This window comes from Mustela nivalis (assembly GCF_964662115.1).
Source record: "Mustela nivalis genome assembly, chromosome: 12".
In the NCBI taxonomy this organism is placed as follows: Eukaryota; Metazoa; Chordata; class Mammalia; order Carnivora; family Mustelidae; genus Mustela; species Mustela nivalis.
This window is the reverse complement of record NC_139031.1, coordinates 86,734,694-86,761,694: the sequence shown is the minus strand read 5'-3', so window position 1 is coordinate 86,761,694 and position 27,001 is coordinate 86,734,694. Positions and strand designations below refer to the sequence as shown.

Below are 27,001 nucleotides of genomic sequence, written 5' to 3'. Positions count from 1 at the left end.
AGAGCTTAAAGAAAAAAGTGAAGTATTTCAGTGAAATGGTTTAAATTACCACTGGCTCTACCCTGATGTACATCGGTTTTCTCAAAGATGCTTAAAAGAGCAAGGCAGTGTTCGCTATCAGCAGCATCAAGTATTAAGAGCTATTTTTGCTTTCTGTTTGTGCTCATACATAACCCATCAAATAGTTGTGACCAGTTTCATTTATTCCTGTAACCCTAGTGAAAATGTGGAGGCATTAACCATGCGCTCCGGACCATTCCCCACCTAACACAACGCCAACTAAATCCTAGGTGAGCTCCGTACTAGAAGAAATTGGATAAACTCCAAAGGAAAGAAGTCCAACTGAATAAAACACATCAAGATAGAAATCTAAAGCTATTTTCTATTTATATTTGTTAAACTGCTCCTAAAATCAGTGTTTAAATCTCACCCAGAACATGCAGAAACCATGGATGCCATGACACAAAAGGTCACGTATGCTGCGCGAAGTGTATACAAGTGACCTCAGTGCCTGACGTGAAAGCTCAAGTGGGGCGTCCGGGCCTTGGAAGAACAGCAGCGCAGCTCTACTGCTTAGCAAGAAGTCACTGTGCAGTGAATATGGACACGGATAGATGTGTATGTAGTTTTCCCAGTAAGTTGATGCAATTAAACGTATTGCATCTTCCTTTATCAAAATAGAACCCAGTTTTTACAATGGGTTAAAGGTACCACATAACGGTTGACACATTTACCAGTTAAATCAGTAAGAAACGTTAGGTATCAATTCCCAAATCAGAAGTGCATTTGGGGGGGCACCTGGGTGGCTCAGTGGGTTAAGGCCTCTGCCTTCGGCTCAGGTCAGGGGATTGAGCCCCGCATTGAGCTCTCTGCTCGGCAGGAAGCCTGCTTCCCTTCCTCTCTCTCTCTGCCTGTCTCTCTGCCTACTTGTGATCTCTATCAAATAAATTTTTTTTAAAAAGTCTTAAAAAAATTAAGAAGTGCATTTGGTTTGAGATATTTTTTTTTAAATGTAAATCCTTAAAAATGTAGTTCATGAGAACAGACTGGTAACTGCCAGAGGCCGGGGGTGGGGTGTGCACGAAATGGGTGAAGGGAGTCAAAAGGTACAAACTTCAGCTGTGCAGTCAGCCAGCCGTGGGGCCGTCAGGTGCGGAACAGCGGCTGCAGTCAGTACCGCTGTGCTGTGCATTTGAAAGGTGCACAGAGGAGCTCCTAGAAGTTCTCCTTACAAGAGAGATCTGGAACCCTGGGGTGGCGGCTGTAACTAGCCATCCTATGGCGAGGGTTTCACGGCCTCTACAGACACCGAATGGTGACGCTGATCTGAAACCATGACCACTCCCTGTCCCTCTATGTAGCAGCTAAGCTCATGAGACGTTCAACCTCGAGTTCAAAACTCAGTTATTTTACGTGGATAATCATTTGGCTTTTCTCAGGATATCAAGGAAAACAGTAGCTTTGATTGTCAGGGAACTGGGGAAACTGGAAGAAGTAATTTAAATACAGGAAGAATTTAGGCTGGTGTGAGAGGGAGTGAGTAGAGGATGCTCACTAAGAGATCAGCTAAGCGTATAAACAGAGAGAGTCAATTTTATCCCTGGGTTCTGAGTTTCATCTTTGGCAGTTTATAATGATTTCTACATTTGTCCAAATTGCCACTGCCTGCCCATTCCGTTATGACACAGTTGTAATGACATCCTTGAGATCTGACACAAGAAACTGTTCTAGAAAGATGGAACAGTCAGCTGTTAGAACTGTGACTTCCAATAGGCAAACAACATTTAATATTATTTTAGAAGGCAGATCCTTAGGTAACCCAAATTCTCTCCAGGTATTATAAAATATTTACCCATGACCCTAAAAATTCCAAACTTTTTAAAGTCAACCTAAGAAAATGAATTCAATAATAAAAACTATTGGGGGAGGGGGGCGCCTGGGTGGCTCAGTCAACTGAGCATCTGCCTTCAGCTCAGGTCGTGGTCCAGCGGTCCTGGGATGGAGCCCTACATCAGGCTCCCTGCTCTGCAGGGAGGTGGCTACTGCTTCTCCCTCTGCCCCTCTCTCATGCTAAGTCAAAAAAATCTTTAAATAGTAATAAAAGCTTTTGGAGGACAAGTTTACTTAACTACCCCAGTTCCTGTAAAACTGCACTGAGTGTTATTAGAATCAGAAATACTCTTTTTACCTGTTATCTTTCCCTGGATACATCTGAGTATATTCAACTCTGTATTTTTTGGCAAAAAGCATGAAGGCATTCATTGGTCTTTTGCACTTGTTAGGAGAAGTGGCACTCACAGTCCCTGAGCTGTGGGTTTTGACAGCTTTAGCATACAAGGAATTGGAAGAGAGCTGTGATGATCCTGGTGAGCCACAGTTTTTACTGAGTCCAGATCTTGCAAAGTCTTGACCTCCAGGCCCTCCACAAGACAAAGATGCACGACGCTGACGAGCCATACTACTTAACACATAGACTGCAGAAGAATCCATAGGTGTGAAGTCATAGCTAAAAAAAATTTATTAACATGGTTTTAATGCAGTTTAATTGGTTTGTAAAAACATGATTAAAAAACAAAAACAAAACCCTTAACATCTGATTGGAAACGTAAATGTGTATGTTGCCCAACTCTAACCACCTCACCACTGATAGTTGCTTGTAAGCTGAAAGCTTGTATCTGCACGGACTAAAATTATTATTTTTTAAATCTACAGAGACTACAAAAGTTAAGAAAACTTCAAGCCCCCCACAAGAATGTTATAATCTGCACACTTTATCCATAGCAAGTACCTCCTCCAGATCCCACACAACCCACTTAATTACTGCTTAAATTCACTTTTTGACCAATTTGATAATCTGATTTCTTGGCCTACAGAAGTCTAAATAAAACTAGAAAATTCAGATGGAGCAGCAGGCATGTACCAGGCCTGAGACTAGCTGCTAGACAAGGCAAAATGTGGGGGAAGGACAGTCAAAAGTGGTTGAACACACTGGGGCGCCTGGGTGGCTCAGTCGGTTAAGCTTCTGCCTTCAGCTCGGGTCATGATCCCGGGGTTCCTGGGATAGAGCCCCACACTGGGCTCTCTGCTCAGCAGGGAGCCTGCCTCCCTCTCTCTCTCTCTCTCTCTGCCTTGCCTCTCTGCCTACTTGTGATCTCTCTCTGTCAAATAAATAAAATCTTAAAAAATTTTTTTTTTAAAAAGCAGTTGAATACAGCTAAAGGAACTTAAAATTTTGTTTGTTTACATCAAGACAGTCATGTACACATCCATCACCCCTAAAGGCCATCCATCTAGAACACAGTTTAATAACTTAGAAGTGAGAACTTACACTCATCAGGCAGGTTCCGTATTTTGGCAGGTATATTCAGTTTACGTGAGCATGGAAACCAGCTATCCATATTCTCTCATTTTCCCCACAAGCTCACTTAGCGAGTATCCTTAGCCTCTCTTTAAATAAACAGGCCAAGAACGGAACAAGTACTATTTACCCCAAGGCCCCACACTACTAAATCCAGCCCCCAATCCGATCCTTCCACCTCCAAAGCCCTTAGATTTCCTCACCAAAACCACATGGTGCTCCGCCTTGCCCCCGGGTGGCCTCAAGGTGAACAAATGATAATCAGGTTCACTGAAAATACTACCTCAAAAGTAGAGCTAATGTAGACAAGACAACCTAAAGATTACACCTGTCCAAGATTTCTTTTGTTCCAAATGTGTTAACACCCACTGCTTATACCTCTTCGCTTAATAGAGAACTTTTTATTTCTAGGGTTGCCTGGGTGGTTCAGTCATTAAGTGTTTGCCTTCAGCTCAGATCATGATCCCAGGGTTCTGGGATCGAGCCCCGCATCCAGCTCCCTGCTCCGCGGGAAGCCTGCTTCTCCCTCTCCCACTCCCCCTGCTTGTGTTCCCTCTCTGTGTCTCAGTCAAATAAATAAATAAAATTTAAAAAACAACTTTTATTCTAAATCTAGCCCCTACTCTCCCACTCTCTTCCTGAAACAGAAATTCTAGGATCTATCACAACAGGTTGATATTAGCTCCAGGAATAGTAAGTATCTGCCTAAAGGTAAAGCAACAGGAGATCACGAATTATTCCAGAGACAGGGTGGGAGCGGGTGCAGCGCGTGAGGCCCACGCCATTCACTATACACAATAAAAATGACTCCTACCGATTATCAACCACTCCTGTGGGGTTTTTTTAAGGTATCACATGAAATCAACATAAATATGACTCCAAAACCATCTGATCGATGTTTAGCAGTCAGGATTACATTAAGGAAACCATTTTTGCTATCCTCAAGCTCCTCCCATATATAATTGAGAAAAACAGCAAAATTAAAAAAGCATTATAAATGAACCTGACGGAATTATTCATCTCCACCAAAAAAAGTATGATTACAATGTGAAATACCAAAAAAGATTTAACACAATTCTCAGGCAAGCTCATTAACTACTGAAATATGAAAACTCTACCATCTAGTGGTACGAACGGAGCCTGCCCTGTTTCCATTATGGATACAACGTCCTTAGCCTGAAATACGTAATCACAGAATTCTGGATTTTGATGTCACAAAAGCATTAAAACAGGACCCAGACTGTCTAAAAGCAAGCCTCAAGGATCCGGACAATCCGGACAGCCCCAGGACAATCCGGACAGCCCCAGCCCGACAGCCGGACAGCGGGGGCGCGCCTCACCGCGGGGAGCCCCGCCCGCACTCTCCCTGCGGCCTCCCTGCAACACCATGCCCGCCTAGCCAGCTGTCACTTGAGCAAGGAGATCCCCACAGCAGGAGTAGCTCTGTAAACCGCCAGTCTGAGCCACTCGCGGACTCGTCCCTCCACATGATCATTTCACAGACGGTTTCACAGGCCGCAGCGAAATTCATCGACCGAGTCCCGCTTCCCCGGCGGAGCCGCGCGAAGCCGAGGTGCGGGCCCAGGTGGCCTGGCTCCGCAGCTCGGTCACGCGGGCCGCACACAGCCCCGGGGCCCACACCTCCACTCCTCCTCGGACGGGTAGCCAAGAGGCGGGCCCCGTCTTCCCAGACCTTCAGTCCCCATGTCCGGCACATACACCGGGCTCTCGAATATTTGACGACTGAGAAGGTAAATGCCATACAACGTAATAATGTAGGATTTTAACTGGGCTCAACCCCACCTCTTGCACTTACTAGCGGCGGGACTGGGCAGGCAGAGGGTCACAAACCCCACGCCTCGCTCAGTTAACGTCTCTGAGAGGAACGTCCGCACAGAGCGCGCAGCTGTGCGGCCACCACAACAGCGTCCACGGAACTCAGCGGAGACCAGCGGAGACCAGCGCCCCGCAGGCACTCACTGGGGTGTCTACTGCTACTGCAGAAGGAACCTAGACTGGTAAACAGAGCACTAAACTCGGAGTCCTCGGATGACACAAACTTGAAACCTAGTTCTGAAACTAATGGCTGTTTTAGCTCCTTAATGGTGCCCCATCTCCACCCCCAGCAAAGGGAGATGTCATCTCACTGGGCGCGGATTACCTCAGATGACATGTGTACAGCCCCAGGGGCACAGACGGGGCTCCTTGTTAAATTCTATCACTGGAACAGAAATGCCAACTTCACAGAGTCAGAAGTGACTGAAAACTGCCTGATGCCAGAAGACCGGCCTCAATTCTGTGGCTCAAATGGGCTTCTCCAAATCATGCTCTCCAAAGCTTCCTTTCCACAAATGAACTGGAAGTTGTGTTTAAGAGCTCATCTGTGCTGACTTCTGGTCCTTACCAAGCTAAAATCTACTCAAATGTCCTTCTCTGTACAGCAGGACCTAAGGGCTGGCCCCAAAGCTCCAGATTCCCCGGAATTTACCCCGGGGCTCCCTCTCAGACATGGGTTTCTTCTTCCTGCCGTTCTTCCCCTTCTTGCCTTCCTTACGCCAGGAAGCACCTCCCTTCACCCACGAAGTCAATCTAATCCACAGTGAGAATGTAAGCAACTTCATGCTTCCCAACTTTGTCATGGTTTCCCCTGGATCAAACTGCCCATTTTCCACTCCTTTATGAGGAGCAGAAGGGACAATGCTGCTTCACTCCACAACAAAACAAGACCGATGTCCAAGGTCATCTCAGGCGTGACTGCCACTCAGTGGGACCAAGTGATGGGAACCTACCATCTTGGCAAAGCAGGAATGAGTTAGCCTAGTGTTCCTTTTTGCTTAAAGGAGTTTTACAACATGGCTAGATAAAAAATATATAGAACTTTTATGTTATAAAGTGTACAAATAAATGTGTAAACCCACAAACTAAGAAATAGAATATTTCTCTCACTAAAGTTCCACATTTGCCATCCCCCAGAGAAAAACCACTCTCCTGAACAGTTTATCATCCCCTTACTTTTTCAGTATGGTATTAAGAAAAAATTCATAAACACAATATATAAACAGTACAGCAGCATTAATCATGTTAATATGTCAACTGTATCAGCACGTAACATGTAAAAGTCTTGTTATGCAGCGAAGAGTTAACACAGGAGAGACTGCTCTCCCTTCGAGGGCATCCGTGCAAGGCTGGCCCTCGACCAGCATCTGGACTTAGGATTTCAAGGAGCGTTCTCATCATTCCACAACTGGTAAGAGTGGCTCATCGTGCCTAAACTGCATGTACAAACAACATGGTTTGCCCTAAACACCTGCTTTCCTTTTGAAAGTCTGTAATCGGTACATGCAAGGCCAAGGCAGCCTAAGAGACCAGCTCCCGGCAAAGCCCTGGCGAGAGTGCCCAACAGCTTCCCAAGCTGACACCCCGGCCTACCTGCTGTTAGCACACGCTGCAGAGAGAGAGATGCACGCATGTGTGACTCCCCTGGGAGACAAGTCCTGGAAGCCTGGCTTCCTCCAGACTTCACCCCACGTGCCTTGCCTTTTTGTGATTTTGCTTTGTATCCCTTCACTGTAAGAAATCTTAGGCATGAGTGTGACTACAAACTAAATCCTATGAGTCACCCTCCCACATCGCTGAATCCCTAACTGTACAATGTATATTATACATACTGTAAAAATTATATAAATGTAATTAGATTTAAATTCTCTTAGATGTATTTCCACAGAACATCTGATTCCATAAAAACTGGAATGATAATGCATATTTCTGAGATTAATCTTAACATTATTTCTAAAACTGATTCATGTTTTACAATGTCTGGCTATGGCTCATTCTTCTTCCACCTATAATTCTGTCGTATGATTACATCACTATTTATGTATGTGTTCTGCAGCTGCTGAATCGCTGCAATGAACAACTAACTGCATTGTTTCCACGGTTTTGCTATCCTGAGCAACACAGCTATGATCTTACATCTCTCCTGGCGCATGTCTATGAGAATTTGCTTCTCTAGGGCACATGCACTTCTCTAGGTACAACTATTACAGATATTCAGTGTTATAAAATAAAGCCAAATTATCTTCCAAAGTTTCTGTGTCTCTAGAATATTCTTACCAAAATCTTAAGAATGTTTAGAGTATCAGATCTTCAAACTGTCTCATTTCTCTATAATTTTTAGAACAGTATGTATGAAGAACATAATCAAATGGCATTTAGATTCTAATCTGCAGATGTTTACTGAGCATATAACCTGTGTCAGGGCCTGTGCTAGTTGCTTTTTTAAAACAATACCTCACATATCCTTTTGAAATAAAGGTATATTATTAACTATGTTTTATGTTAAAGTGAATGAAATAAAACCTATAGGCCAGCAGGAATTCTGAATTCTCTACTTAATAATTATCTTAAAGAAAAAAATGAGTTTTAAAATCCCAGATACCTACACACACTTTCTCTGGTTAATCCCTAGGTGTAGGTAACTCACAACCCCAGCGTGCCCAGGCCTGAGCGGCATCCAGGGCCATGGGCCTTTCAGTGCTAAAACCAGAAAAGGTGCACACAGACTGAAGATAGCTGATCACATCAGCCTTCTTGAGTGTCAGGACACCTGCATACTTACTTTGTTCTCAGGAAAAATCACTTTCCTCTTTAAGATTTTCCAAATGTCAATTTTTCACTATTTTTACTATTTGCTCATTCATGCAACTAATGCCCTTGGTTGAAATGAATATTAAAAGAAACAGTTAAGAAAAGAAAATGATTAATTACAAAAAAAAAACATTATTAGGAGACTTGTGGTCTGGTGAAAACAGCCGGCTAGATATAGCAATTTTTTATACATATAACTATTATATCTATAACAATCAAAACACTCATCTCTATAGTTCTTGGTCACATAAAGTATGGTTTTTTTCCTAATCTAATATCAAATATTTTATGAACTCCCAGGTTTCCTATATGACTACTCTGTAAAAAGCTCCCCTTGAATTATTATTTTATACTACCTATTTTTTCATTTAATCATGTACATACTTCCTCTTAGTAGTCCTTTTAGAATTCTCAAATCTTTTAGGTTTAATCTCCTAAATATCTGACTTAGCAATCATTAAAGAGATTAAAGGTAAAAATTAACAGAAAAAAAGAGAATTAACCCAGTGTTACCTTTTAAATGTATCAAAAACACCTGAATCATCAAAATTAATGGCATCGGGGTGTCCAGGAGGTAGACATACATCACCAATATGAATTTCACAACATGGAATGCCATGCTGTACCACAGTCAAGCTTGGGTAAAACGATGACCAACCTAAAATTAAATCAAACAGCAGTTACATAAAGGATAGAGATGGACAGAAGGGACCCTAATTATTTATTCTATAATATACCTATCACTTCCGAGCCTTAAAAATAAGTTATTAGTTAAGTCCCAGATTTTTAACATATCCTTTATATTTGCCAAAAAGCAAGTCCAAGTATTTTCTTCAAGCGATGCAAAAGCTCTCCAAAACTAGTTTAATTCAGCATTTTATTAATACACAGAATTCATCAATCGGCATTCCAGCAATTTACAAGACAGTTAAGTGATAGATGATGATGACTGAGACCATGAAATAAATTGCCTCTGATTTATCATTTTTAACATGGTGATGTAACAGATCTCAGAAAAGTGACTCAGATATATAGCATATCTGGCAATCTTAAACCAAAATGCAATTACTGGAACACTCCATTCCCCAAACTATACCAAGATAACAGAGAGCTGCTTATATAGTGTGCTATGCGAGTCTAAGAGTTCCTACCCGTGGGAGGGACAGCCCGGCCTGACTCCTGCTAAAACGCATACACATCAGTAGGTATTATGATAAGGCACTTCCTAGGGTAGTTCTCTGAAGTTTGAAAGAAGTTCGCCCTTCAAGTTTTTTTCTTAATCATCAAAGAATTGTGACACAAGACATAGTTATAGATTTAAGAAGCTTTCTTTAAAAAGTTACTATAAATTCAAATTGAAGCCCTACCTTTATTTTTAACATAGAAAGGGTGGTCCAGCTTACACTCTACAGTAAGTAAGCCATCTTCCACTGTACCGGGATCAAAAGTCAACTTCAGTACAGACTCGCCAAATGATACACTTTCTTCATGTGATAACAACTTTAGACCATCAGAACCATAGCCCTGAAAATACATGCATAGAGTGAACAAACAGGCAAATTTTAATTCAACACACAGTGAAGTTCCTTACATGTAAGACTCTGTGGAAAAGGTCACAATAAACAAGACAGGATCCCTGCCTGTAGGTCCTCCCTTTCCACCCAGTGATGATGAAAGGCTCACCTATAGATCACTACCTTGTAAAGCAGACTGGAATTAGCATTTTAAGTGAAGTGTAAATGATGCCAATGGGCTTTAATGAAGGGAGGTATAAACTCCAAGAGAGACTAGGAAGAGCTTTCTGCTCCCACTGAAACTGGGATTTAAAGGAACGCAACCGCAACCGAGAAGGTAGAAGAAGAAAGTGCCTCAATGCCAGGAACAGCTGAAACTGGTGACTGCTCTGGAGAGTGCTGAGTATTTGCTAGAAATACGGGCGAGTTCAGAAGTGAGGCAAAAAAGCCCAAGAAGGAGAGGCCAGTTAGTAAGGTGAGTTTTAAGGACTTGGGAAGTGCCCAAACCTTCCTTCGAGAGGGTACTGCAAGTCAATGAAAGTATTTTACTAACAACGGTCCACTTTAAGAAGATGATAAAGTCTGCAGAATAAAAGGTGCCTCTGGTATCCAATTTCTTTGAAGACAGGAGGAAAGAAACCCATTAGTCTTATTCGACAAGGGCTGCGGTGGTAGAACCAGGCTAAATTTAAATTCAACCAATATTTGAGCAGTGGGCACAAGCCAGGTGCTAGGTTCTGGAAACACATTAACTACACAGGATCCCTACCCTTAAATTCACAGAGAAACCAAGGAGACCGACAGGCCACCGGCAAGCTTTAGTACACAACCGTTCCTCCACTAGCGGGAGGAAGAAGTGACGGAGGAGGGAAGGGTAACTGCAAAGCATCTTTAGAGAAACAGAACTGATCTGCTAACTATGGATGGAGGAGAGAACAGTCAACTTCTTGGTTTTTAATCTACCAATCAAGAAGGTTAACAGTATGTTTAGAAGAAGGGAGGGAAAGGAGGCCAAGAAGGGGAAGAAAAAGGTGGGTCCAGTCTCCGTTATACTAACAAGTCAAGCATAAAGGACTGGTTGATAGTCCAACATGCGGGGGAAGGCTACAGCCATATATTTGTAAAAAAAAAAAATTACAGAATCTTCTCATTCTTAGGGTTACGAGACATCCAAATGAATCCAGCCCCATTTTACAGATCAGGAAGCCAACACGCAGCAGACTTGATAGTCCGCCCAACACTGATCACACACAGCTGCTGAAGAATCAGAACCAGAGCTCAGGTCTATGTCCAACAACAGAGCGCCTTCCACAGGCCCACCAAGGAGCTGCTGCTGACCATATGGGCACACAGGAAATGGTAAAGAAGTGCCAAGGGGCAGAACCTACTTTCACACTCAGCACCATGAGCGGAGAAGCCACCAGTCACAGAGACGATGACAGCAGGGACCCGAATTTGTGTGCCACGCTACACAAATCAAGAGAAGACGACTCACTGAGTCAAATGTTGCAAAGATGCCAAACAAAGCAAGAGGTCTCACTAGAAATCAGAATGAAGCTAGGAAGCTTTGAGACAATTTGAGCAGAATGGCAGAGGCTGAAGTCAGACCAGACAATCTTGATTACAAGTGAAGAGCAGCAAGAAGGAAACCGGAAGGCAGCTGAGTCGGGACTATTTCTCTCGAGACTCAACAGTAAGTAACAGCAGGATCAAAACAGGAATTTTAAACAAGCACAGTTCACATGCCCAACTTCTCTGCCTATAGTGGAGATAGAGAATTTCGAGATTTCAAAAATTAAGATTTTAAAGATACCAATTGACATTTCTGACACCTGCCACCTACAGCTTTTGCTTATCAACTTAAAAAATGCCAGTATTTTATCAGATCATTTAGAAAGTAACTTAATATAATCAACTCTCAATTATCCATTTGGGAATTAACTCCTTTGTACCTTACCTAAGAAAAAGCCTTGGTTCATTTGTTCATTTTATTTTAAATGCCAGTTTAGTCTCCCCCAGCATAGAACATACAAAAACAGCTAAGACATACATCTTTTTCCCATCTAAGAAAGTATGATTACAAAGGTAAGCCTTAAGTCACTGTGGTGCTCCATCTGGCTGAGCCGTAACACAGAGTCACAAAACCTCTTCCTAAAATGTAAGATGTCACTTAGGCACGAAAGTAAACAGAGAATGCTCCTATAGATTAGTATTGAGCTTGGTTGCCTTCTGAAAGACTTGGAAGTTTTACGAATTTTAAATCCACCTTGTGAGTGCCCACTTGGAGATCCTCCTCATTATCACAGCCTTCGGATCTAGCAAAATCTTCAACATCCTGCCATTCCTTATTGCTTCCCTTATGAAAGCACAGTCGTGTGCCTGAAGATTAAGTAAAAAAAAAAAAAAAAAAAAGTTAGGTATGTGCCTAGCATGCTATACAAGTCAGCTATAAAAATTCAACCATTCTTTCACCTTTCAGAAAACAGTGCCAAGCAGTTGAAGGCCAGGAATTGCACCAGCCCAAATCATCATCATCAGAGAGGGAGGACATGCAGAAAATGCCAGATTCTGACTCACTATTTGCCTATGGAGAAAAACATCAGAAACTTTTTTATTTTGTAACATATTCTGTTAATATCTGTCTTTATCTCAAGGCTTCTGGCTCTCTCTCTCTCCTCCTGAATAGATAACTTAAACTGTAAACTTAGGGGAAAAAAACGCCTTTGAAAACTGAACTTTTTGGAAGTTTGGTTCAACATACGTTCCCAGTGGTAACAAAAATAAAATGGAATTCCGTTCGCTAGAACAGTGAGACAATTTCCCAGCTGTACGTGCTTCCTAAGTACTTCTGAGAAAAGGAAAGTTAACATATTTCAACTGTTGTGCAAACTTCGTAAGTTTATGCTCATGAACACACTCACCCTTTCGTGTCTGACTGGTGTTTCCTCCTTCCAGTGATGATGAGGGAAGGCTGGCTCGCTCTTAGAAGAGGACACGGGTGGAGGGCGTGCATAGGAATGTAAACTTTTGCTAGTAGCTATGATGTGTACAGGAGATGATCTAAAATAAGGAAGCGGTTTTAACCATAAAGCAGAGGTCCTTACACACAGATCTTTCTTTTTGATGAAAAGAACTTCATATTCCTAATACCAACTTACACATATAATAAGACACTTATGGAAAATACTAGTAAAGACTTCAAGATTTCACTTGGAGAACACTATTCCTTAACTTCTTACCCAAGCCTTCTTCACACATGCTAAATACCATTCTTTTTTCAAATTTAGCCATGTATTTTTAAATTCCAAATTATTTGTTCCTTTATTCAGACGTTTTTACATCAGTAATTACACACAAACATGCATACCCTCACTCATGAAGGCTCACGTGCAGGGCTCCCTGTCCATTTCTCTCCTCTATTTTGACTCAGTCGGTATGAACAGGGCATCTAAGCTGAACGGGACCAACATGGAACCCTCCACCTACCAACCACCTGTCACCGGGCAGAGGAAATGAACTACCTGAAGCTAAAACGTTTCAACTTATTATAGCAGAAAGCAGCTTATTTGCAACTTCTTGTAATGGACACTATTTCTTGTTTTCTGATACAAACATACGGAAAAGCATCTACTCACAAGGCTAGTTATTCTCCCCCAGGACCACCTTAGAAAAAGGCCAACCCTTCCCGGAAGGGGGAGCAGTAGGCAGCCTGCCCAGCCAGGGTTAGCGGCACCATGTGCTCAGCTCAGGAGTTCGGAGAGCAACAGGGAGGAAGACTGCAGGCTCTGGGAGAACAACCCACCCCCGAAGGGCCTACATCAGGACAGTTCTCGGAGGTGCCAAACAGGAAGGAATCTGCGCCGTAACAGAGCAAAGTATGTGCAAGTCTGTACTAACCCTCTTAGCTGGTTAAAGGGGGAGGGACATCTCACTTTCCAGGTGTTCCCTTACTCCCTGAGAAATTGTGTTAGCCCCACGATTTTTATTTTATCCTAACACTTTTTCATTACGCCTTTGCAGAAGTTACTTTTTGATAAGGGTCTATAAAACTATGCTTTCATGTTCATGTCCCTTCTTAAATAAAAACCCCTTAGGGGTGCCTGAGTGGCTCAGTAAGTTAAGCACCTGCTTTCAACTCCAGGCATGATCCCTGGGTCCTGGGATGAAGTCCTACTTTGGACTCCCTGCTCAGCCTGCTTTTCCCTCTCCCTGCCGCTCCCCCTGCTTGTGCTGTCAAATAAAATCAAATCTTAAAAGAAAAAAAAACTCTCCAGTTCTGGATTTCAAAATACAAATACTGTTTTTTATTTGAAGATTTTATTTATTTATTTAACAGAGAGAGCGAGCGAGCGAGCGCACAAGCAGGCCGACTGGCAGGCAGAGGGAGAGGGAGAAGCAGGCTCCCCGCTGAGCAGGGAACCCGATGCGGGGCTTGATCCCAGGACCCCAGGATCATGACCCGATCCGAAGGCAGCTGCTTAACCAACTGAGTCACCCAAGCGCCCCAACATTTAGACCTTTATGATATTAGAGAATGGCCAGACTGCTAAATGTCCTTAAGTATATCCCTGCCTTCAGGACTAATAAAAGAAATTGGGGTTTATGAGTTCTTCTGTTGAACCATTTAAGGAGAAGTAACAAGGCAATGTTCTAAAATGTGTGTGGCCTAAACATTCTGTAAAAATTAACATGCCATACGTGTCTGAAACACCCAACACAACTGGTCTCTTCATCCCTCTACCTATGCAGGGGTAATGTAAATGGTACCTGTCCTTAACCCCTTGGTACTGTACAGTTACGGACTTCAGACATCCAAAGCTTACTAACACTATTTAACACACTGTAAGAAGCTGCATGAACAGCCGCTGACAGTGTGAGGAGGCAGGCCAGACAGCAGAGCGTGACTCTTGGTCTTGTTCCCCAGGAGGAAGGGAAGCACAGAAGATGCTGCAGAGAATAAGTTTCTATCTTTGGGGAACTACTCCTTCATGTTTTTATGTATATAGATTATCTTCTGAGAGGTTTACTCAACTTTCCGTGAGCTACACTATTAATTCTCTTAAGTTTGCTGTTAATAAATAAATAAATAAAGTGTTATCACTAAACTAGGAAAGAGAAAGTCCAATAGGAAAGTCAGGGTTGGTTTGTTTGTTTTTCATTATAAACAAATTTTTAGCTTTTTGACTATTTTTCTTGGAAATTTCCCATGGAATTAAACTGAGAAATTTAGTTAACTAAATTTAATTTGTCCTAATGGAGACCAACATCCCACTGAACAGAGGAAAAAAATAATTTAATGGGTTGCAAGAAACCGAGGGTTTCACACATGAAAAGTTTATTTTTTAGCAAAGAATTACATTAAGTTAGAAGCACTACCAAAATTCAGTTATTCCTACATCCCCTCATATGGACTATCTAGTCTGTCTACCCACACAAGTACAAATCCACTTCTCTCTCCTACAAACTATCTAGGTATTTTCACATAGATAATTTTGTTTCTTTTTTTTAAAGATTTTATTTATATATTTGATAGAGAATGAGAGGGGAGAAGAAGAATCCTCATGGAGAAGGGAGCCCAATGCAGGACTTGATCCCGGGATTCCGGGATCATGACCTGCACCAAAGGCAGTCGCTTAACCAACTGAGCCACCCAGGTGCCCCGTCACATAGATAATTTTCTAATTTTAGGGATAATTAATGAAACATTACCCACTAACGTCTCTCTACGAATTTTAGTTCAAAGCTTCCATAATTTCATAGCACAAACAACTCATTTGCAGAAAATTTGGTCTGGGTATATGAAATAGTGATGTTCACCAATGGCAGTCCACTTTTATGAAGTTCTAGATTTAACATTAGCAATTATAGTTTTCACGAACAGGTAAGGTAACGTAAGGTTACATACACTGTGGAAGAAAATAAACCTAGACCAAAAGGAACCAAACTCAAGGTTGCTAAGACTTTAAAATAAAACATTTATTACAACTATGGTTTTTTAGACATAGCGTAATTTTCATTTCTATAAGCCTAAGTATCTAATAAAAGTATTTCTTGGTCTGGTTTATTTTTGGATGACTTTAATATACTTACAAATATTTCTGACTCTGCGGTTCTGGTCCCTTTTATCTACTTCTCAAAGAATGAAATCATGATGCCAGGTGAAAAAGAACCTAATTCGAATGACTTATAAATTCTAATTTCAGTAAACCATTCATTAGATGGTTAATAGTATTATTACTTTTAAAACTAGAAAAAAAATTGTTCTCTGTAATGACAAACATTTTCAGTAACAATATAGTCAGTGTTCCCACCTGTTGTAGAACGAGCACTGCATAAGTGGGCTCTGAGGGCTGGTGGCGATATTTGCTAATTCAGTCAGCCAATCCACCTCATTTTCACCATAAGTATTTTCTGATATGTCTGAGGTATTTTGGTTCCAAGATGGTCTTGGATATTCTTGATGTGAAACATCTGAACTTAGCTGGTATATGGCAGATTGGGTAGGGTCACTCTGAACAGCCTGAAGTTCAGGGAGGTCATCTGCAAAGAAACACACTTAAAATTATAAAAAGAAAATTGCTAGTGCAGGGAATAATTAAAAATTAAGCTGGAAGAGAAGTCCTTAAATGTAGCTAATTTATTTTGTGGGAAGTATTAAATTTGAAATGTTTTCTTGGATGAGGAAGTTTTGATCTAAAAAAATGACACCTTCTACATTCAAGGGTCAACAGAGCCTGACAGAAACAGACCAAACAAATGTAAATGTACTAATGAACTTGAATTACCATACCTCTTCCCAGACCAGAAAAAGTCTGTGTCTTCTGACTTCTTTTTTTTTTTTATAGCTCACCTGGCATTAGTCCATAGGCCACCAGAGATGTTTTTAGGTTAACAAGTTAATGAGGAATAAGGCATTTTATGTACACACATGGGTTTACTCCCGTTCTTTATTACCCTGTTACGGAAGATTACTGCAATAATGAGAAAGATTTTTTAAAGATGAGATCAATAGGTCATATTATAAGTTTTAGGTACTACTTATTCAACTTAATCTATGCTGAATTATTTCTTTTGAGAAATTCTAAACTCAATGATAACTACTGGTTATGTTTTCTTAAGGGTGTGTTCCCAAGGCTCATGTACACACCATGGCTATGAACGCCAGCGAAGACTGAATTCTAAAAGACCTGTATTTAAAAAAAAGAAAAGGAGAGAAGAGAAAGCATCTTTACAGGCCTTGAAAAAAACTTCATGAAACACACCTACAACAAACTGCTGATCCACTGCATCCCTTCAATATGTAAAACAGAAAATTCTTCTAGCCTTAGGAGTCCTGATCAGCTGTTACTATGAAGTACAGACACAGAATTCTTACTCAAGGCAGATATCTCAGAACAGCCTATTGAAGCTGAAATGTCTTACTTATTAAGTATTAATTCAGGATATCCACTCAGTAAACGGAGTAGAAGCCACCCCCGTTTCACTGAGCAGCTGAAAAACATCACATTACGCAAACTCCACCCTGTAACTCTCGCACTGGCCTAGCTATCCCCCTTTCCCCACTGCTGACAACCTTCTTGAACCAGCACTTCTTTAGTTACTGCATAGAAATGGTTCATTTGTCTTTCGAGCTCAGGAAATTAACTGCTTTTAAACCCAAGCAATGAGGAGGGGTGCGAGTTTTTGTCACCCACTGGCCCCGACTTCCTGATTTCCTCTTGAAACTGGTGGGCTGGTGGACAAGCAACTACCCGAACAAATGGGCGCTCCGTGCTTAATGGCACCCACCACTCGGTGACTCACAGGGCCCAGCAACCCGTCAGCATTCAAGCAGGAAATGTCCCAAGAGCTGTAGTATCTCCAAATTCCCAAAGAGTGCAGCAGCACGTAGTCTCCTCTGTCCTATCCCTGGTAAAGGGAAGATGATCACAGCCTCTCGGGGGTTTGCAAACATTTCAGCAAGCCGGGCATTAAATGCAGACAGAGCCAAGCTGAAAAGCAGGGCCACAAGCCCAGGTCACTCAATGGGTGCTGACTCTTCAATACCAACCTCCTAGCAGTACAATTCCAAGTCCTACCTGCGCAAACCTACACACTTCTACCGGCCACACATCCCAAGGGCAGCTTGGCGGCACTGATGACCATAAATGACAGATCCTCCAGTTTCAAGGGTCCGCTGTAACCTGCCCATGGCAGCCACAAACCAGCCACAAGGTGGCCGAGCACAATGTACTGAGCTCACCAACAGGTCTCAAAAATCACAGGAGCCACACGCAGGATTTTCCGGAGGTGTTTAACAGCCAGACCTTTACTCAGGACAGTGGCTTACTTTGATAATTTGTAAATGAGTTTCGATGATGACCATAAATAGCCCAAAGTTATGTTAGTTTTAAGTAATATCTTATAAGCAGTAACAGTGGAATGCTGAAAACTCCTAAGGTACAAAAACTTCACATACTTTGAAGCGGTTTAAGGTAGGTGGAGAAGTGGACCAAACATAGAATATGAATCTCAGACTCCTAAAAAACTTTTAATTTTGTTTACCAAGCTCCATGTGCTCGTCACAGGAGTTGTATCCAGGCGAGGAGGGCAAGTTTTCATTACACTGCAGCAACTCCAATGAGTCGTTCATGCCTGAAGCGCGCTTGTCCATCACCAGCAGGAGTTTCTGTACTGCATTAGGCATCTGATTTGTCTTCACTTCCCACACCATGTTATGGTGCTCCGACTTCAAATAAAAATAATAAAGAAAAAATGTCAAGTCGTGTGACCTGGAGATTATAGAGGTATCAAATCTGTCAGAGACTCATAATGTTACATCTTTAACTTAATCATGTATTACCATCTGTATCCCCCTCAAATCCTTTAGAGCAGGCAGACTTCCTGACTCCCAGACTCCGACCATGTAGTCAGCACTAAATTATACCCAAATCCAAAAGGATTCGTATCTTAAATTTATAATACTCTTTTCTTTAAGGTGCCTCGTTAGTACAGTAGGTAGCATGTCAGTCTCACAGTATTTTCTTTAATAGAATAATAGCACTATTATATATACTTTTATTTCTTTAAGAAACTCTGAGACCCAAATAGAGAGACCAAGAAAACCATTTTCTCAACTTGTATCTTCAAATTTCAAAGAAAATTAACAAACTAAAAAAAAGGAGAAGAAAATTAACAAACTTGCCTCAGTTAAATTTTTTAAAAAACTGAAGAAATATTCTATTTTTTTCACTTTTAAAGATTCTATTTCAATTTCTCTGTTTACCAACTGTGTTATTTTGTTCTCTTATCTGAAAGTAAAGTTTAACATACTTAAAATAACATTAAGAGTTTTTTTTAAATGGCCATATAGTACACTTCTCAAAAAAAAAAAATGCCACGTTTTCTTTATGAGTTTGGTACCTAGCCATTATAAAAAGGTACCTGTCCTTATTATTTCTAAAATGAGTAATAATCATAGGAAATTTAAACAAATAGTAAATCTATACTCATCTTAAGCCTATAAAGCTAACACAAGGAAGAAAACAACATCGATTTTTATACCTACATAATTTCTAGCAAAGTCTACCAACTAAATTTTGTTGGAAAAGTAAAATGTGTTTATACCACTTACACTCTGCCTTTGGACAATGATCGAATTGGTTATTTAACTGGGCTGACAGCAGCAGGAATATTTCCTGATTTCTCAGACTTTATTCCAAAGCTCATTTAAAAAAAAAAGGTACTAATACACACCAGAAAACTAACATGACATAGTTTTACCCCAAAATAAAACAATAAAATATACTGCACTTTAAAGTCACTAGAAGGGGCGCCTGGGTGGCTCAGTGGGTTAAAGTCTCTGCCTTCGGCTCAGGTCATGATCCCAGGGTCCTGGGATCGAGCCCCGCATCTGGCTCTCTGCTCCATGGAGAGCCTGCTTCCTCCTGTCTCTCTGCCTGTCTCTCTGCCTACTTGTCATCTCTATCAAATAAATAAATAAAATCTTTAAAAAAAAATAATAAAGTCACTAGAAGTCTAGTACTCTTGCCTCTGGTGATCAAAAATGCAGTGAAAAGATGTTAACTGCTCAGTATTTATACCAGAACTTTCTAAGCCATGACATAATCACCAACAAACACTGGCAACACTGACAAATTTTTTTCTCCAAAGGCTTTTTCATGATCTTTTTATTATGAAATATGTTTTCCTAACTGTAAAATACATAATCACTGTGGGGGGAAAAATGGAAAAAAAGAACTTTTATAATAAAGAAAGAATTACTTTCTTAAAAGAGATTTATTTATTTATTTTAGAGAGACAGAGAAAGAAGGCTTCTCTGGGTGGGGAGAGGGGAAGGAGCAGAGGGAAAGAATCTCAAGCAGATTCCCTCCCTAGTGCGAAGCCCTATAGGGAGCTGATGTCAGGATCCTGAGATCATGACCTGAACCAAAATCAAGTGTCAGAGGCTTAACGGACTGAGCCACCCAGATACCCCAGGAATGATGACTTCTAATCCCACCAACCAGATTTAGATACTGTTACCATTTTGGTATACTGTTTTACAATCCAATCTCTTTTTCATGCAGACACCTACAATCATGTATTTTCCTCCATACTTTGTATTATACATAATTGATATCTTTTTCCTTAGTGTAAGTTCTTAAGCATTTTCCTATGTCACTAATTTTTTTTACAGATTGATTTTACATCGTTCCATAATATACCAAAATTTCCTTATCTCTCCTACTGCTGAACACACTATCCCCAGATTTTTCACTCTTCTAAATGTATGAATTTTCAAAAAAAAATATCTGCTTATATCAGATTATTTCAGATTTCTGGAAACACATTAGTTGGTGAATGGCAATTAAACATCTTATGGTTCCCAATGCATGCAGCTAAACTGCCTGTTGCCTTACTTTATTTCTAACATTCTACTTCTGGTTCTCTCTGCCTACACCCCTCAAAAATGACCCACATCCTAGCCACTGTTTTAAGAGTCTTACTCAATACTGACAAAGATGTTCTATGAAGTAGTGAAAAGGGCACTGGGTCAGATGTAAGGAGTCATGAGTTTTGATTCCAGCTTGACCACTTACTAAATATCTGATCTAAGTGACTGAGCTTCTCACTGACTCAGTTATCTTCCTCTGTGAAACAGTTGCTCTACTTTCCTCCTAGAGGGGTTGTGAGGATGAACTGAGACACAGTGAGTCAAAGAAATGTAAAATGACTTCTTTACAAAATGTTTTATCCCTCGACTGACGCAGGGCAACCTTCCGCGTACTCTGGGTACTTAATATCCTAAATAGAACAGTTACTGAAAACAGTTAATGACAGGAGACCAGAGAGCTCGTTTATTCAGCTTCAGCAATTTCCTCCCTCAGAAATATGACAAGTTATCCAACACATCTCAATAAAAGTCACCGGTCATGCCATTACTTCAGGCAAGTAACAGTTCATCTAGAAGATGTCCAAGGTGTTTGCAAGAAATGGACATTTTTTCAGTTCAGTACAATTTATTATCTACTAATTAATCCCAGTCTTACTATATGGTTAATAGCAAATCTGCGAGAGTATAACAAGTAATCTCCTGCAAAACTGGTAGCAACAGGAGATGTGCTAACGCGAACTGATTTCTCAAGCAGAACTGGCCAAATCATTATTCTGAACCTCCACTTCACAATGCAAAAATCAAGCACACTTTAGCTAGATCAGTGATTCTCAAGCACGGGATTATGTGTGGTTCAAACAAAATGATGCCTAGGCCCCACCTCCAGAGAATATGATTTCTTTGGTCTGGGGTACTACCCTGTGAGCTGTTTTTTATTTATTTCATTTTAAAAGAATACCAGGTGCACTGTGAGAACAAGTGAGCTAAAAATGATTACTAAATTCATTTTTATTTAAATATACATATTCATTTATTTAATACACATTATATACAAGACACTAAACTAGCTGCAATGTTGGACCTCAATGATGAACAATTTGTCTTCAATCTCAAGGAATCTACACTTTAGTGGAAACATATAAGCAAATTATCACGGTTCTACACAGCAGGGCTTGGCCACAAATGGGTAAAAAGGAAGGAAGAAAAGCCTTCCAATGACAGAAACTCACATGAGCAAACTTGAAGAGTCTGCAAAATAATGGATAAAATAAAAACAACACAGAATCCAGTATCACTAGAAGGGAAGCTGGCCTTGTGTGTCTTGTGGTCATGGATATGAAGGCTGGAAAGGTAGACTGCACCAGCATCTTCAATCCTAGTTTACGAAAACTGGTTTCTTTGTTTTTGGTACACAAGAGTAACGGCTCTGAAATTAGGCTGAGTTTATAATCAGATTTACTACTTATTAGCTATGTGTACTGGACAATCTACTCAAAATCTTTTTGCCTTGTTTGTAAAACGGAAATAAAAAAACACCTACATAGATTGTTGTAAAGAAAGACTCAGTGATCTAACAAATGTAAAAAGCTTACAGTAGTACCTAACACAGAGCAAGCCCTCAATGCAGAGTGGCTACTATTTTTATTAGCAATTATCAGACAAAGGGGAACACTGAAGATTTTTGAACAGAGGTCTGACTTGATCTGAACTATAAACATTTTCTTTGAGCCTATAAAACAAATCATACTGAAACATGGTATAAGTATGCAGAAACATCCATAACTCATATTTAAGGGAAAATTCACTAAAAACAGTGTATTCTCATTTCCAATTCGCCAGCTACCGGCTCCCAGCTTCCTTTGCAAGAGTTCTTATAAAAGAAAATTGGTAGTATCAATGCAGATTCCCTATTGAGCAATGCCCAAGACATGAGAGGAACTAGTCATTCTGAGTTCTTTGAACAGCAAGTATTCCCAGTTTAGACAGCAGGTTTCAAGTCTTTTCATGGAAAATATTCCAACATCTTAAGTAAACACAACACAATTTAACCTTTCTTAGCGACTCAACTACTTATGAACATCTGTTGTACTATGCTTCACGAGATGTGATCAGCAAAAGCCAGCCAGTGACAATCTTAAACTTGACCATTTTCTCTTGCTTATGAAGTTCAGAGGTCACAATGTACCTATGTATCTCCTCAGTGCCACCCTTCAGTGTACAAAGCAGAGGCGCTCCAGAATCCACGAAAGCAGAGTTGCAACTCTTCTTATCCTCCCCTTTCCTCTGCAGAACTTTTTGGCCTTCTCCATTTTCCAACTAGATTTTCTCTCCCCCCGTCAGTGGGTCTTGCACTGTCCCCGCTCACCATTTACAGTACACTAACGTCTCCGCAACTTCTGTCGGTTCTTCAGCCTCTTGTTCTCGTGATCTACCAACATCCCCTCACAATATTCTTATAAGAAGCTGGGGAAAAAACATTTCAGTTTCAAAACAGAGCTACTGCCTACTAACAAAATATTCACCAAGTATTTGTTGAATTTGAACTCTATGTGTGTGCTCCTCTCACTGCTCAAGGCTATCAAACTGTGATCTTGAGATAATGCCAAAGTGCTTCAGCAAACCTAGTGCACAGTAAACAGGAGCCTAGACCTAAGTCTAAAGACTGGAGGTTCCCTCCCCGCTCGTCATGGAATGTGAGGCAGGCCACTTAACCTCAGCCTCATAGCACCTGCACTTACCTCAATGGGCTATTGGGAAAATTCAGTAAAATAAATGAAAACAAAATTCAAATCCCCAGGGGCGCCTGGGTGGCTCAGTGGGTTGGGCCGCTGCCTTCGGCTCGGGTCATGATCTCAGGGTCCTGGGATCGAGTCCCACATCGGGCTCTCTGCTTGGCAGGGAGCCTGCTTCCCTCTCTCTTTCTCTCTGCCTGCCTCTCCATCTACTTGTGATTTCTGTCAAATAAATAAATAAAATCTTTAAAAAAAAAAATTCAAATCCCTAAATGAATGTAAATTTTTTTGTCTCAGACTTTTCTGTCAAACTCTTTGAGGGAAGCAAGACCTCTGATACGGTAATAAAAAAATACCAAAAGGGTCCGTACTCAAAAATTCTCCCCCACATACATTACGCCAATTAGACATTCATTTTCATAAACAAGCTTCTCTTTCAAATATCTCCTGGTAGAGCTAACCCTATTGTTCATTCATGCTTTTGCATACAGCTTTGGTATTACAGGATTTGACATAGCTTGCCTTGTACTGTGGCTAACTCTGCAATTACACCAGGGATTCTCAAAAGGGAAGAGTAAAATTCTCCAGCAAGCTATGCTTTGAAATGGCATCTCCAGCATTACAAATTTTTATTGGGTTGACATGGGAAGTTTGTATTGCTTTTGTTTGCAAACTGTTGTAAATATCCAACATATCTTACAGAGGTGGAGAGGACCGGAAATAGCTAAATCTCCATGAATGGACAAGTAGGAAATTAGGTTTTACTAACTGCCTACCTCCTGTGTACAGAGCATTTGACTTCCTTTAATTCCATAAAAACCTCAAAACAGCTCTGTGAGCAGTCACTCTTATGGATGAGGAAAACAGCACTGACAACTGAATGTGACCATTTTCTTCTTGAAAAGAGCCAAAAGGCATAGACAAGAGAGGCGAGACTCCCATTTACAAGTGCCCAATTGGTCCCTAAATCCTTAGCTTTCCATCCTCAAGGATATCATGGAAAGGATTTATGTCCTCTGCTAATCCCAAAGGACTTTTTTACCAAGCTCAAATTGTTGGGGGTGTGTGTGTGTGTGTGTGTGTGACAGAGGTCATGCTCAATTAATTTAGATCTCTGACATGAGAGATCGCTTCTCGGCCTTTTGGCTAAGATCAAGTGTAGATCTCTGACATGAGAAATTGAGATATTTAGATTATAGTGGTCGCCCCTTATCCAAGGTTTCCCTCTCAGTGGATTCAGTTACCCAAGGTCAACCCAGTCTGGAAAGTTAATTCTCCTGCTGACCTAAAGTCAGAAGGTCAACAGCAGCCAAACTAAGTCACAATGCCTAGGTCATTCACCTCACTTCATCTCACCACATAGGCATTTTATCAGCTGACGTAATCACAAGGGTGAGTACAGGACAATAAGGTATTCTGAGAAAGACCACATTCACACAACTTTTATTACAGGATATTGTTCTATTTTATTACTAATTATTAATATCTAATTTCTAAATATCATAAGAAAAACATAGCATACAAAGGGTTCGATACTATGCCTGGTTTCAGGCATCCACAGGACTGGGAACAGATCCTCCACATGTAAGGAGGGATAAACTAGTGTAGCTTCATCAAGGGAACTCGAGGACCCTAACACCCTTGTTAGCAAGCTAAAACAAAAGGCAAAAGCGGGGGGAGGGGGGAGCAAAGACCAAAATGCTAGGAATACATTACAATGTAGATTATACATTATAAACATGTATTCACAGATGTCAAAATTATTTCAATTTTTAAAAGACACCATGTAGATTATACATTATAGTTAAACATGTATTCACAGATGTCAAAATTATTTCAATTTTGAAAAGGTAGTAACTTTAATTCAAAACTAAGGTTGGGAGTCATCTGTTACCGCTGGTTAGAGGTAAATAAATCTACAGCACTTGGTCGGGAATTGTTGGTAGGACTTCCTAGTATACACAGCTCCCTATTACCCTCCTCCCGTCTTATAGCGGCAGCCTGAGCTGAAGACTGGATGAAGTACAGCCTTGTTGGCAGTACTCCTTTTAAAAACGATTCTTGAAGACTGCTGAAGAACGAACTCTAGGTAATGAAGCACGCGCAGCCGCGAGTGAAATCCCCCAGACACCGTGCAGCGCTTAAGGAAGGTACAAAAACCGGGCCCCCACGGTCGACTTCGCCTGGATTCTTTTTTGTTTTAATCTGCCTGCGGCAGCAGCATAGGTTGGAAGGCGGAGACTGGAAACGCCTGCCAAGCTAGGGCTCTCGGTCACAGAGGCTGCGCCTCCCGGTTCAAGCCAAGTCCATCCCCCACCCTCTTTCGCCATTCATCGCCTTCCCCTCCCCTCCCCCCATCATGTGACCGCAGCCTGGACTCCAGGCTTGTTTTTCCCCTCGGCTCAGCAGCACCGCGCAGGCGCCTCGGAGCCCATTCATTCGAAATGCGTAACAATGAGCCCCGGGGCCCAGCAGCTCCGCGAGCTTCCCAGCTCGGCCCCAGCCCCTCTCGGCTCCCAGAGGCGGCGGCGCCTCCCTGGGGTCCCCCAACCCCGGCCGACAGCCCACCCGAGGCCAATCTCCGACCCTCCGCCCACACACGCGAAGTTGAAGTCAAACTTTCCTGGGCAGCCCCGGCGCCGCGTCGGCCCCTTCCCCCCGCCCAGGCCCGCCCCATCTCCGCACCCGGCCCGGCCACCCACCGCGCAACCCGGCCCGGAGGGCCGACCTCGCCGACTCCTCCCAGCCCCCGCCCCCGAGACCCCCTCGGGCCCGGCCGCCGCGAAGCCTAGGTGAACTCGCGGGAGGCGCCGGTCCGGCGGGTTCGCCACCGGCAGTTATCGGACGGTTAACTGCTCCCACTGTGAGGGCAGCCTTTGGCGGAAGAGGAGCGCGGACCCGAGCTCGCCCGGCCGCCCGGTCCCCTCGGGATCCTGCCCCTCCCTTCCCCACCCCCACCCCTTCCCGAACTGAAAGACAACAAACCCGCCACGGAGTGCGGGCAGCCGCGACGCGGGCCGCCCTGGACGCGACAACACCACCAGCGACTCGTGTACCCTCTCTCCGACTGAGGCCGGTCTCTCCGGCGCGCCTTACTGCTCCCGCCGCTGCTCTTACTCCTCAACCGAAACTTTCCTACTTACCAAACCCGTCGCCATTACCAAGTCTTTCAAGCTTCGTCTTCCCCCTCCCCTCAACCCCCCGGGGGTTGAGCCTCCTCTCAGCTCTTTCGCCTTCTTATTGGTCTATGGAAGTGTCATTCGATCTTGTCCCTTTCCCATTGGGTGAGCGCGTCGTCCGTCTCGGGGGGCGGGCTTGTATTGACTTTTGTGTTGTGTTTACTGGAGAAGGTGGTCTGTCAATCACAAGAGTGAGCGCTTCGGATTGGATTGCTGCCGAGACTCCGGGGACCAAAGCCAAACTTTGCCCCCGAAATGGCTTGTGGGTTCGTAGTCTCAGCCTTGCTCTGTTCTGGGAAACTGTAGGCAAGAGAAACCGGTTGGACTACATATCCCAGAGGTGCGTGCAGAGCGCTGTCTTGATAGTAAACAAGAGTCATAGGGACACGTGTATCAGCTCGTTTGTTTTGGTGTCTGGGACAAAAGGGAGGGGGCGGAGGAAGGGAGTGTTTTAAAGCTTTGGCCTCTTCTCTTCCTCTGGGCCTCTCTGAGCGCTCGGAGAGCCCCAGTCTCTCGCAGCACCCATTTCGGGCCATAAACAGCCAGAGTCGCTTGCTGTTCGAAGTTTGGCAGGAGGCCAAGGTATTGTTTTAGTGCGAGGGGAAGGAGATGACTGCAGAAGCGGAAGCTGTGCAGCCTCGCGAGGGACCCAGTCACCCACAAATCACAGCCCCGGGCATTATGGGGTAATAAAG

General features: G+C 42.3%; 1 protein-coding gene across 4 annotated transcripts in view; it reads right to left on the bottom strand.

Annotated features, from left to right (window-relative positions):
- HBP1 (HMG-box transcription factor 1) overlaps positions 1-26,642 on the bottom strand; it is a 29,800-nt gene extending 3,158 nt beyond the window's left edge. Inside the window, exons 1-9 of one of the 4 annotated variants that reach the window (XR_014300874.1) lie at positions 26,271-26,642; positions 18,064-18,247; positions 15,831-16,059; positions 12,441-12,579; positions 11,992-12,103; positions 11,786-11,898; positions 9,373-9,529; positions 8,519-8,663; positions 2,189-2,506 (exon numbers count right to left, since the gene is read on the bottom strand). Coding sequence is in view for 3 of the 4 variants with exons in the window: in XM_082691957.1 (XP_082548083.1) it covers positions 2,189-2,506; positions 8,519-8,663; positions 9,373-9,529; positions 11,786-11,898; positions 11,992-12,103; positions 12,441-12,579; positions 15,831-16,059; positions 18,064-18,247; positions 26,271-26,285 (1,412 nt within the window). In the remaining variant the exon portion in view is untranslated. Of the gene's footprint in view, positions 1-2,188; positions 2,507-8,518; positions 8,664-9,372; positions 9,530-11,785; positions 11,899-11,991; positions 12,104-12,440; positions 12,580-15,830; positions 16,060-18,063; positions 18,248-22,580; positions 22,854-26,112 lie in introns of those variants that run through there. The other 3 variants (XM_082691957.1, XM_082691958.1, XM_082691959.1) reach the window with 3 other exon arrangements.
- Between the last annotated feature and the right edge of the window lie 359 nt (positions 26,643-27,001).